The sequence below is a fragment of the Engraulis encrasicolus genome, chromosome 15 (genome assembly GCF_034702125.1).
Source record: "Engraulis encrasicolus isolate BLACKSEA-1 chromosome 15, IST_EnEncr_1.0, whole genome shotgun sequence".
In the NCBI taxonomy this organism is placed as follows: domain Eukaryota; kingdom Metazoa; phylum Chordata; class Actinopteri; order Clupeiformes; family Engraulidae; genus Engraulis; species Engraulis encrasicolus.
The window spans coordinates 16,783,566-16,797,257 of NC_085871.1; the positions used below are offsets into that span (position 1 = coordinate 16,783,566).

Consider the following 13,692-nt stretch of genomic DNA (forward strand, 5'->3'; position numbering starts at 1 on the left):
TAAGACACTTTAAGCTATTGCCATAAGATGTGCAAGCAGTTGGCCAACTACAATGTTTATAATAACATGGTATGATGCAAGAATCAGCAGCAGTAGTAACAAAAAGTTTTTACCTCGGTTTTCGCACCGTCTATGACATCTTTCATGTTGATGGCATTCTTGCCCTTGTCCTTGCCTTTCTTTCCCTTCTTCTTCTTGAAAATCCACTTTTTGCAAACGCAGAAACAGCAGGACAGCACCAGCACCACGGCGACAAATGCTATGGCAACGATGGCCCATGACGGCACTGAAAGAGAGAGAACGGACAGAGGGGAAAAGTGTAAGGTTGCTGTAATGCATTTTTCGAAAGGTGTAACATTATCAGACCGAAGCCTATGCCTTTCACTTCGGTGTCAGTATCACAGTACATTAGATTTAGATAGATACATTAGATTAGCCTACTTGTAGCTTCTTTCATAATGTTCACAAACACTAAGATAAATATTGGGAATCATGTGAAATATACACACACACATATATATATATATATTTAAAGTATTTTTGGGGGGGCTTTTTGGCCTTTATACTAAAGAACAGTGTGAGAGTAGACAGGAAATGACTGGGAGAGAGAGATGGGGCAGGGTCGGGAAATGACCCCGGTCGGACTCGAACCGGGGTCCTTGTGGGCAATGTAAGCCCAAATGTGGGAGGTTTAGCACGCTGCGCCACAGCGCCCCCAAATCATGTGAAATACTGTTTGTTTGCCTAAACATTTTCCCCTGCATGGGCAGTCCAGGGTTTGGACTGTCAACTGTTGTCAATATATAAAAGGATACAAAGATGTTTATTCGTCATAAACGTACATACAGACACTTTCGTGTCACAAGTAATAAGATTTACATATACATTGACATCCACGGATCAACCAAAAAATCATATGAAGAGGACGCTGTTCAATCTAATTAGGTGAAAACACCAGATGTGCATATTCAACGCCCCTTCTTTATTAACAGCCTCTGAATGGTGCACACACACATGATGACTATCACTGGTAAGATTCATAGGAATTGTCAGCATCTCTGTCATTATTTTAACACGTTCTGAAGTCCACTGAGTACGCCCAAAAGCACTTGGCAATTTTCAATGCCTCACATCTACCTGTTCATGAACATACACGTGTGGCATCCTGCCAAGGTGCCGAGGAGCCAACCAGAGCACATGTGAGCAGTATGGGGCTTAATGTCCTTGGTCAATGACATTTTCAACACAGTCAGGGGGAGCTGGAGAGATATGTGGTTTCTCCCAGCACTTTATAGTTAAGAAGGCAACGCTGACAGTAAACACCTACCAACTTGTTCCCTCAGGTCCCCTGAGAAGAGGAAAGATTTTGTGTGGTGGATGTAATGTCTAATTCAAGTTGCTTCACCATTTTTTTCAAAAAAAAAAATCTTTATTGTAATTCATTTTTAATCGAATGTACTTGTAAAACAATCAAAAAAGCAGCATGAAACAACTGAATACCACATACCCCACCCCACCCAACACACCTTCAGAGCAAACATACAAGACACAACTATGCAGAGAACTAGTCCTTAACCGTTTCTATTGCATTCTACTGTATTAATGGAAGATGTCTAAGCATGGCTAATTCTCGCAGATAGCAGTTTGTAAAACCTGACAATGTAACAATAATTGCCACTTAATCCCTCAAAGCATGCAATTAAAGCCTGACCATGAAATAAAGTGCATTTTCCAATAGCCTAATAATTGTCATACTGATAATGTGGGTTATGGGAAGTTGTTAGGTTATCAGGTCACCCTCCATTTTGCACACTCTATTCAGCAAACACTGAAACACAGGGTAAAAGTAGAGAAAGCTGGATGCAAGAAAGATATACCCCATAGGCTACACCTAAAATTGGTAGCCGGAAAATACTAGCCAGGTTTCACCATCCCCTTGTACTGATAAGAGGGTCTGGAATTGCCAAATTGAGAAAATTATAATCGAGGGAGTGGAGAACTGCGTTGACATTTGTAATACTTATCCTATTTTAGCCAATCACTAACATTTGTTCATGACATTGAAAAATGAGAATCATGATCAAGTGTTACATGTTTTTGGGGTCTTATGAGGCATTTTTTTTACATTATCAGTTATGTAGGAGTTATTATGATCAGGCAATTATTACATTATCAGGTTTTACACATTTCCATATATAAATTGCCGATCTCTGTAGGTCCCATGAGATGGGAGCCATCTTTGGATCACCAATTTCTCGGCAGCGAATGTACCTGCTAACCATAATTCACGTGCTTTCTCTCTTTGATGGGAAACCTTGAGTCATCAAGTACGAGGTGTCAGGCAGAATTCACATCATATGTCATATGGGACTGCACAGCATGGCCTTTCCAGTGATGACAGTCACTGGAACTCTGATACCAGCGAACCCCTCACCCTCTTGACTAACGAAAATTGGTCAGGAAGCACTGTCAGACACAAGTTATACCCTGCAATTCCTAGTCGACACTCGGTCACCACAACTCCACTCTGGTTTGGTAGCATGTGGAGCTTTGGCACAGATAAAACGTGTGACGTTTGGGGTAGAAAAAATAAAATAAAATAAAAAACTCAAGTTGGCAGTCTGGCCTAGATTTCTGTATTGTATCATTTTCCTATGTCCATCTAAATACAAGGATTCATGAATTCATCAATATCTGTGCCATCTCATAAAATGGCTATGAACTATAGGCAACCTGAGCACCGTACACAAAGCACATCGTGTAAAATGCATCGCAGCATGGCAAACACCAGTCAGCCAGGCGTCATGGGAACGGTGTCACACACTCTTTATATTTACAGCGAGCACACTCGCTCACTATTAAAATAATTGGCAGGTATAATAACGAGAACTCAAGGAAACGGGCTGCCAAAAAAAGCAAACAAACAACCCAGGTGAGCAAACATGGACGTCAAAAGAGCAGGGCGAGGTAGGGGCTGTGGGGGCTGAAGCTAATCTTTATCTAATGCTATCCCTGCAACCATTTCCCAATGCTGTTATTCAACACAAAAACAACAAAACAACCACAAAAAACAACAACACACCACCTGGCCCATGGCCAAGGGGTAGTAATGAGGAGCCTTAAGGTCAGCCAAGATGAGCTAATGGCTGTAGAGGGTTTTCAAAAGCCAAGAGGGCCTAATTATGTGTTTGGTAACAGAACATCAACCACCTGGTTACCCTGGTGATCCCCCAGCCTCAATGGCGATGTGCAACGAATGGGCTTGGTGATAGACAATGAACCAAAACCCCAGCTACGTGTGACCCCCCCCCCCCCCCCCAAAAAACATGTCTAGAGCAGGGGTTCCCAACCTTTTGAAAATCCCACAAATGTTCGGTTCGCAGCCTGCCTCTGACCCAATAAATAATACAACTTGGATAAACAGTCAACCACCAGAGCACTGTTTTGATTTTTAGACAATGATTTCATAGCCTACGTCCAATACCTTATTTGCTCCCCAATGGGCCTTGGCTCACAGGTTGGGAATCATACATAAATACAATAACTAGAATAAACACAAAAGCCAAAGCTCCAGCCTATCGATGGCAAGGTGCATGCAATGGGCAGGGGCTATCTAAATAGACCATGATTCAATAGGTGCTTGGTACTGGAGGATAGAGAGATGAGTGGGGGAGTGTGGCAAGTGAACTGATTTTCATTAAGGCCCAGCCGAGCCATGCCGTCAGGATCAAGTCCAGTGCCTATGCCACTCCATATCTGGACTAACATTTCATTTTATTATGATTGTGATTGTGCATTATTTTGTTTAGTAATAGAACTTTGTGTCGACCGACTGGAAAAGGATGGCTATTCCACCACGGGTTTATTCGTTTTCTAATGATAAAAGTTAACATAGTCTGTCACAGAAAACACTTCCACAACCCTAACCCAGAATTTTGGTATAATTTGTGAAACTGCCACAGAGTCAGATTTCGTGTCCCAAGGGTCCATGCACATTTCACGGAATTCTGTGAGATCAGGCTGGCAGCCAACATGGGGGGACATTTCACTTCAGGTGACCCTGGGTCTGGTCTATTGGGTAAAGATTTAGTTTTGTCTGTCTTTCCTCCCTATTCTATGTGTCCTTGACTTGAAGACTTCATATCCCCGCAGTTTCAGAATGAAAAGAAAATATTATAAGAAATTGCACCGACAGTATGTTGTTTGGGAGTTTGAGACTATACTGCCATTGGATGTGTCTCTCTGGCCAGGCTATAAAGGCAGAAGATGATACACTAAAACAAGTCTCTGTGTGTGTGTGTGTGTGTGTGTGTGTGTGTGTGTGTGTGTGTGTGTGTGTGTGTGTGTGTGTGTGTGTGTGTGTGTGTGTGTGTGTGTGTGTGCGCGCCTGCATTTGTGTGTGAAATCAATGGCCTGTTGACAAAATCGATAAGCTCTCTCCTCCGAGGAAAAACAGTGAGTGATGCTCTAAAATAACTTTGGGATCTTTCAGCCCTCGGCCTAGCCCCGGCACCCTGGCTCGGTTGGGTGTTAATGGAAGTGACACTCCTCTGTGTGCTCTCACACTCCTCTTTGGTCGGTCGGTCCCACTCCCTAAGCCCATGGGAACACACACACACACATGCGCGCGCACACACACTCACACACACGCACACACACACACAGACAGAGAGTTACAACACAAAATCTTCGTTCTTACTAAAAAAAAGAAAACTGTTCCCAATTTGTGGCAGAAATGTTGTGTTTACTGCCCACGGCCACATATTTACTGCCTCACTGGTCTGGTGGGGAGATGCTGCAATTTGGGACACACATTTATCGGGATGATCCACAATTTTGGGTGGGAGTTTAAGCAGACAAGAAAAGAATAAACAACTTAACAGACTAGTAATTGGACTATTGATTTGTTGCACAATTCTTTCCAATATCATTGGTGCTCTGATTGTTTTATTGTGGCAAACAATCTCAAATGGCTTGCAAATAATTCAGGAGGTAGTTTGTGATAATCACAAAAATAAAGAGAAGAATAAACCCAAGGGCCTTTTTGCCTTACAGAATGAATACCTGCTGCTTTTCAGTATGTATCACACAATCGGAACGTGTGCTGATCCACAAAAGGTATCGGTCGCTCTGTATACCTATGATGGCAGATCAAGAGGCGGTTGAAGTCACGTGACGTAACCACACACTGACACAAACAAAATCCTCCCGACACGACTGTGTCGGATAACAAAAATATGTACGCTCTCTCTTGACATTTCGCTGCCAATCAAGCTTGCCCATTGCAGCAGTGGCATATGGCGTTTAGAACAGAGTTGACCTGAGACCCACAGGTGTCTGTGACGTCACATCTCCCCTCTACTCCAACTTCTCTGCCCACATCATGGCTTGCTGACAGCAAATCATGTTTTGACATCCCCTTAAATCACATTGACGTATATGTTTATGGCATCAGCATGGCATCAGACCACATTCGGTCTGCTTGATCTGTTTGACAGGGCAGTGGAGGAGAGACAGGAAACGAGTGGGGAGAGAGAGACGGGGAAGGATCAGCAAATGACCCTGGCAGGAATCGAACCCGGGTCGCCGGCGTAGGAACCCAGTGCCCTTTCGTTAGGCCACAGCAGGGCCCTGTCTGCCTGATCTTACTCAGGCCTATCAGTTTCAGAGAAGAAATGTATTAGCTAAAAAAAAACACAAACAAAAAAACGCCACAATATGCCAAAGCCTCCCTTTCCGGTGCTAGCTTTGACAGAGGAGAGAGTAAAAATTGGAATTGGATAGAATCAATAGAATGCCTTTTATTGTCATTATACATTCAGTATGTACAATGTAAATTTATCAAAGGCCTGTTGTACGTACATGAAGGTAGAAATATGCTGCATTGATGCTGAAGGAAGTTAAGGTATCCAGCAGCATACGGTACACACATACAACTCATTGCACAGAATCATATAACACATATTGAAATAGTTACAGTAAGAACTTCAGTTGCACATTGCCAGAATTGTCCCTGGCGATTATCACATGATGTCATGATTTACCTATGCTATTTTTCTATTAACTTTGGAGGTCATTTAAAGCAGATTTCTGACATTTTTCTCCAGTCAACTTTTTTAGTCTGTCGGTATGCACACCCATGCACAGCGGGCACAATAATGCTCAGCCTCAGATCTGTCTTCCTCCACCCATGGTAGCACAAGGAGAAAATATGACTTTTATTAACACGATGTATCTAAAGGTGTCAGGTTCATTGTAAAGCCACAAAGGCGAAGCTACGGTAGGTGCATCAGTATGAGATTTGTCCCCGTCAACCAACGCACAAGAACTTGGAGTTGTGACACATTTCTAATCATGAGAGTCTGAATAAAAGAATTACAGAACATGTGATGCAATGGCACACCACAGCACTGAGGGACGCAAATGGACTGGAGTAATGACTGCCTTCGCAGACTGTTTTAATAATGTGTCCTGTGCCTGTCTGTTGCGGATCGGATTATATTGCTTTTTCTCTTCCCTTCCCCGTCTTCCACTCGTCATCGTCGAAAATTCAATCTTTTCTTATCCCCCTTCACCATCAGTTATTGTTATTTATAAATGTAATGGAGGTGGCGAAGCATTGAGGGGTTTGTGGGAGAAAGCGGAGCAGGGAGAAAAGCAAGGAAGAGAGGGAGTGAGCAGAGCATCGCATCAGCAACGTAAAAAAAGATAGAAAGAAAAAAATCAGGAGCAAAATCGCTGTTATCTCTTTCATCAAGCATGTGTCTCCTACCGAAAAGCACTTTTGTGTTTCTTAATTAAAAGGACCTGAGTTCCAGAAAGCAATAGAGGCGTTGGCTAATTAACTACATTGTACGAGTGTCAATTTTCCCCCGAGAGAGTGCCAACGCTCGCATGCGCAGCACTTCAACTTTCGGCAAAGCCTTATCGTCCCTACTCTTGCCAAGCACAATATGGCAATATAGTGTGCGCATTATATGACAGAATGTGTTCAGGAAAATCATTTTGATTTCCCCCCAAAAAATGGATTGAAATTTTGCAACTCAAATATGTATGGGAGTCAGCAGCACTCTGTTCTTTAGGTTGTCTCACTGCTTTGTATGTTCAATAGTGTGCAGAGCCTGACAGAACTGTGGACATCAACACAACACATACTGGCAAAAAGCACAGCTTACTGTATCCACTGTTCCTAGTAAAGCAGTAGTCATATGCTCCTGCCGTACGCACGGACTGAAGCCAAACTTGAACATTTGAATTTCAAAATGGGACATAAAAAGCACGAGGGAGATTCAACAGTATGTGGGCACTTTGTTCTTTGAGTTATGTGCCTGTTCCTGTCAAGCAAATAATGAGTGTATCAACTCAGCATGTGTTCACGCTAAATCGTTGTTCTGTTCTTATCGTTGTTCTGTTCTTAGTACAACAGTAGTAAAAGTGCAAATCCCCTCTAATGAAATGAAGGACAGAAGGCTTAAATACAACTTAAAGAACAGAGCACTAGGATCTTCCTGTTTTAATGTGCAATCGATTGACATAAAATGGGCTATTCCCAGGAAAATGAGTTTGATTTGCCAGAGAAAGAGCCATTTGGATTGAAATGTTGCACATTAAAAACACATGGTAGATTCTGATGTGGGGCCTTTATTTTCTTGGAGTTGCATTGCATTCTTCCCAAGCTCCATGGCAATTGTGTGAGGCAGGGGCGGAGTGGCCCACCTTTTCCCACCGGGAGAATTTTCCCCTTGGCGGCCCTCTTTAAAAAAACAAAAAAACAAAGCGAACATGGTTTCCTAACCAAAAAGACAAAAGCCACGAAATCTGCAGTCGTACTACATGTGGACATTAGTGTTGTCAAAATATCAACCTGAAGTGGAGAATTGTAGCCTACACCTTGATGAAATGCACAGCCAGTGGTGTAGTCTACGTAAAACGCAGGTATACGCACCCATTTCAAAATTTCAGGGATTACAGTATACCCACTTAAAATTGATTGATCCATTATTTACAATAGCACAAATATATACAGTAGACTATACACACATCAAAAAATGCTCAAATATACAGTATACCCACTTCAAAAAGTAGACTACACCACTGGAGCCATCATCACAGTCCAAAGCATTCATAGGCCTAGGTTAGGCTACATCACGCTACTGTTCCATGCAAATGTGCACTCCACTGTCATTTTGACAGTTTGAAATTGAAATATCGTTTAAGGAAGACAGGATGAGCATGGGCACAAAGTTTTGGGTGTGGGGATTTTTAGAAGAGTAGGCTTACAAAATATAGTATAGTAGCCTATAGCTTACAAAAAGTCTGTCTACATTGTGCAATAAACCCACCATGCAGCAAATAAGCCAAACTTAGCTACTTCAAACCACAACCATAAGTCAACAAAATGTATAACCAAACGGTGTAGGCCTACCTTAAAACGCTGTCTTCTCACAGCAAATGTCTTTGTTTCTTGCAATCACTCTACTTTAATCCACAGCTTATTAGCCTACACACCCAGCACTGGTCACATCAGAATCTTGTGTGGTAATTATTTTGTTCCATTTCTTCAGACATAGGCTACATCCTAAATGTACCACATATAAATATATGTATGATGATAATATTATTTCGACTATAAGGAGATATACTGGTAGGTCTAACAAATCAAAACAAAACCCATTGCTTCTGTTAGGTGCAGTTATCTTGCTTCTGTTAGGTGCAGTTATCTTCCTTACCACTTGGTGGAGTCTGTTCGTAACCCAAGTCAATAACCACAGAGCAAGTGAATCAGGACTGGAAAGACTGTAAACTGTAACAGTCGTGTGGAAATCGGAAAATAAATCATAATTTATTCATATTTCCATCCTTTGGTAACCAATATACATATCACAGGTTCTTCAAATACTGAAAAAGAAACTGTGTTACTAAGATCTTGTAAACTTCCGCGATCTACGGTGTATGAAAATTATCAGTAGAGAAGGGGTGTGGCCAATTTACTGTTTGACACCGTCAGTGAGGTATTGCCGTCTGGTATACGGTATAAATACTGGCTAGTCAGCATATTTCCTGAACAGGGAAATGTCAAGTGGAAAGTCAGTGTTTATAAGTTGGCTATCAACTCTAAACTTCAGGGCCGGTTGTGAACGAAGTGCGGCCGCATTATTACATTTCACGGCCGCGGCCCACCGGGACAAGTCCCCGATGTCCCGACGGCCACTCCGCGCCTGATGTGAGGAGCACACAAACAGAATTGTGCACATCAACACAGCATGTCCTCGCAACAAGCACAGCTCCACAAAATGTGAAATGGAGTATCATCACGGTTGATAATTTTCAAAGGCACCACAGGGATCTGTGAGACGTTTTAATGGCAGCAGTAGGCAAAGGAAAAATAATAGTGACAACCTACCCAGAACACCACATGGCAGCTATTTTTATCCGGATGAGCCATCAAAGCAGTTTTTAAAACCTCTATTTTCTAACCTTGTGGAATTCTCCACTACATTAAGCATAACGTGAACAAAAATGTGAACAAAAATGAACACATCAGTCTTTCTGTAAAGATAGATATATTTTTGCCACTGTACATTGGTCCACTGGAGATAGAATCTGGAAATATTTTGATTACTGAAATGTGGCAGGCCAAAGTCAACATCCATCTGTAGACATCTGTCATTCACACCAGCCTCTAGTTGGGCCTTGATGGGATAAGCCTCAAGCGTTTAAATAAAACGGACAAGCATAACGCTCTTGAAATAAAGACGGCATATCATGCTGTGCTAACGTTAACATTTGCGAGCCAATATTTCAGTTAAACTAAAGCTTTAGAAACTAATATGGATTAACGATACGTCTATTGTCAAGTTTACACATTTTTCCCCCCTTCTAGATTGGGTAAGAAATTCAAGTACATAAACTGAAGAAAGGAAAGACTATTGATAATGGTGTTAAATTCATTAGTACCAGCTCTACTACCACATACTACTACCAGCTCCAAGCACGAGAGTATTTCTTTTGTTTGTTTGATGAAAGGTTGCCACTCTCTTGACTTAGATCGAGAAAGCTGACATGACATTGATTGACATGAATGAAAAATGACACCCATCTCTGTTTGAATGACATTTGTGTGGATGTGAATAGAGTACAGTGTGGATAGGATGTACTGTATGTCTTCTTGCGCAGTCACACACCCACGCACACAGGCACACACATACACACACACACACACACTTCAGGACCCAAGACTTCATATCACATTTGCATAAAGCATATGGTGTCACAGGTGTGTGTGTGTGTGTGTGTGTGTGTGTGTGTGTGTGTGTGTGTGTGTGTGTGTGTGTGTGTGTGTGTGTGTGTGTGTGTGTGTGTGTGTGTGTGTGTGGTGTGTGTGTGCGTGCGTGCGTGCGTGCGTGCGTGCGTGTATGTGTGTGTAAGAAGGTGATTGTGATTGTTGTGTGGGGCAGCAGGGAAGGGGAGCCAACTGGACGGATAATCAGTCACTAGGGGGGCGCTGCAGGGCACAGCGGAAGCTACAGGTATGTCTGCCCATCATTATAGAACACACATACACACACACATACAGAGGCACAAATACACACACACACGCACACACACACACACACACACACACACACACACACACACACACACACACACACACACACACACACACACACACACACACACACACACACACACACACACACACACACACACACACAGAGGCACAAACACACATGCAAGCACACCAACGGCAAAGAGCAAGTCAAGGATTTACATTCAAACGGGATGGGTGGGGGTGGGGGGTGTGCAGACAGACACACGGGGGAGGACAAATGAGGGTGACAAGTAAGCGTCTCATATGAAAATGGTGTCTAGAACAGGTAATGATTTGAGTAAATAATTGTGCTCATCAAACTGATACATTGAGGTCTGGCACATCACTTGCCAAATTCACAGTCCTGAGCAATGCCTTGCTCTATTGAAATTGTCCATTTCGTCATGGAACATCATCAGAAATAATTAAAAAAAATCAAGCTCACGTCATAGTTCTGTAAAATGGCAGAACTGCGCAGCCAGGTTGCTGTTGTAACAACACAACACTGGCATGGTCAGTGGCGACCATACCTACCTGCCTTAGCTGCCTTCACCTCTTTTGGTTGAAACACCCCCGGTGGTGCAGCAACAGCCTAACATCAACTGACACCTGACAACTGTAGTCGTGGTGATGGACACATGGCTAGTGGGCAACAAGAAGCTCCTGCCTGACCCCAGGTGTACAAATGTCACAACAAGACCAACCAAATGTGTTAAATAATGCTTCTTGTTTTAGCACTGTCCTTTTGAAAGAAAGAAAGAAAGAAAGAAAGAAAGAAAGAAAGAGAGAAAAAAATACATTAATAAAATTAAGAAAACAAAAAGTAAATGCTTCAGTAATAATGTAGCACCAAACACCGACATGCAACCCATTAGCTGTATTTTCTGCGAGCGAAGGCAGCACCTATGATTACCTGTATAGAAAATTGCTCTAGCCAATTTTCTTTTTAGATTCGGCCACGTCTTTCTTTTTTCTATGAACAAGAATCAAACATTGTGAGCCAACCAAAAAAAATTAATTTGTTGTAATTTAATAGCCTCTCCTGTTTTGGCCCTAAAAGGGATTTTTCACAAGGATTACGAACAGGGAGCAAAATTGTGTCTTGGCTTCGAGTGGCAAACTCGATACTGCGCCAGCAGCTTTTTGACAGAAAGGCACAGCCATCCTGTGCTTAAATATATGGCTCTTTGAATGCTGTGCAAGGGAGTGGCAGTGTGACAGGCTCCATGTGTTCTGCTTACCTGAAACTGCCCTGTGCTAGACAGAGGCAAAGGCACGCTCATTTAGCATCGTTTACCAGTATGGATTGATGCTGTCACGACACAAGCTAGCTAGGTCTACTATTTCTGCCGTGGCGTGTTCCTCTTACACTGTAATACACACAAGGGGCTGCTTTGGATGAGTGTATCATGTAGTGTGTGTGTGTGTGTGTGTGTGTGTGTGTGTGTGTGTGTGTGTGTGTGTGTGTGTGTGTGTGTGTGCATGCATGTGTGTGTGTGTTTAAGTTAGGGACAGGCAAAGGTCCTGCTAAATGGGGGTTGTGACAAAGTTGGTTGTTCTCACTAATCAGGATAGGCTTTGCGGTTGGAGTTTCACGGGAGAAGATGAACGCAGCTCGGAACAAACTTTATATCAAAAATATATGGGCTTTATTTATGCACGTGGGCAACTGAAAACAAACCGAAAGATACTCAACATAAATAACAGAAATTCTGGATCCAAACAGTAACGTAAATTTTCAAAATGCTACGGCACAAATTTCACGACACACCTGCTCTCTCTGGTTACCAGCAGATGTCTAAATGAACACAGCCACACAACTAGCTGTTTCAAGCCCCTCTCCTCAAGAGCTACCCATTCCCGGGTTTACATACACACTTCAATCATTCAATTAACCAATGACTGATAGCTTACTAATTACTCACAGGTACCTCACCTGATTACATTGCCGTTTCAACAACACAATTCAATAAACTGAATAAACTGATACATTTACCATCTCAAACAAAGAACCAAAAATACAAAGGAAAATAACAGGCCCCCACCATCATACTGTATACACAATATACATTTAGTTCAGTCAGGATCAAAATATTAGTCCATTATTTCAAGCACACGCCTCAAGCTATCACCACCTGTCCGAAGTCACGGTGATTGGGAATTTCTGCTCACGTGGTGCGCGCTTTCCACGCAAGAGTCAAACCAACAGATGGAAACGAGAAACGCAGTTGGTGAAACAATGTTCAAACTGTCCGTCCTTATGTGCACCGATGCGCCAGTGTGTGTGTGCGTGTGTGCGTGTGCTTTGCAACATCTCCTGTGCGCTCCTTGCCTCGCGATCATCGCGGAGCATCAACAGTTTCTCAGACAAATTGCGCAGCTGCCCATGAATGCCCAAAGTATATAAATGTTTGTAAAAACCTTGTGAGAAGGGGAGAGCTAGCCTTCTCACAGGGGTAGATCAGGACAATTGATTGGGTACAGAGCTTCACAGGGGCCCACAGAAAGACCATGATGTGGTTAAGATGGGAACCAAAAATGTATTTCTTTAAGGTGCTCCAACATTTTCTAGTGGCACCCAAACAAGCCTTTCTGGAAGGATATACATGTAAGTGGCCTCCTTCTAAATATGTTGGTCCCAAGGCATTTGTAAAGGTTTATTTGAACAAACATACCTTTGTCAATAATCAGTAGGTCTGTAACGATATCGAACCGAGAAATCGTGATACGCAGAGTCACGATGCCATATCGTGATGCAAAAAGGCCGTATCGTCATACGCCCTTTGGTCCAGAAAACAACCACATGATATGATGATTATCATATAAAATTATGAGTTGGCTCTTGTAACCTATTCTACCTATAAATAATCGTGAGGTTTATTGAACCGTTTGTCAAAAATCTTTAGGCCTATACGAACCGAATCGTGAGTTGAGTGTATTGTTACAGCCCTAATAAGCCAACCTCAGTACATGAAGTGCTGTTTTCCATAACGTTATAAAAGCCATTTAAGTAGTTAAAAAAAACATTTGTAATATCTGATTTTACAGCAAGATGGCATTGTGAAAATTGGAACTGAGTTAAAGTCATTAATTTTCATAAC

The 13,692-nt window shown here is 42.4% G+C and overlaps 1 protein-coding gene across 1 annotated transcript in view; it reads right to left on the bottom strand.

Annotated features, from left to right (window-relative positions):
- The window catches only part of syt1a (synaptotagmin Ia), a 175,293-nt gene that overhangs the window by 37,641 nt on the left and 123,960 nt on the right, over nucleotides 1–13,692 (bottom strand). Inside the window, exon 4 of the mRNA XM_063217154.1 lies at nucleotides 114–286. Coding sequence (XP_063073224.1) covers nucleotides 114–286 — 173 coding nt within the window. The remainder of the gene's footprint in view (nucleotides 1–113; nucleotides 287–13,692) is intronic.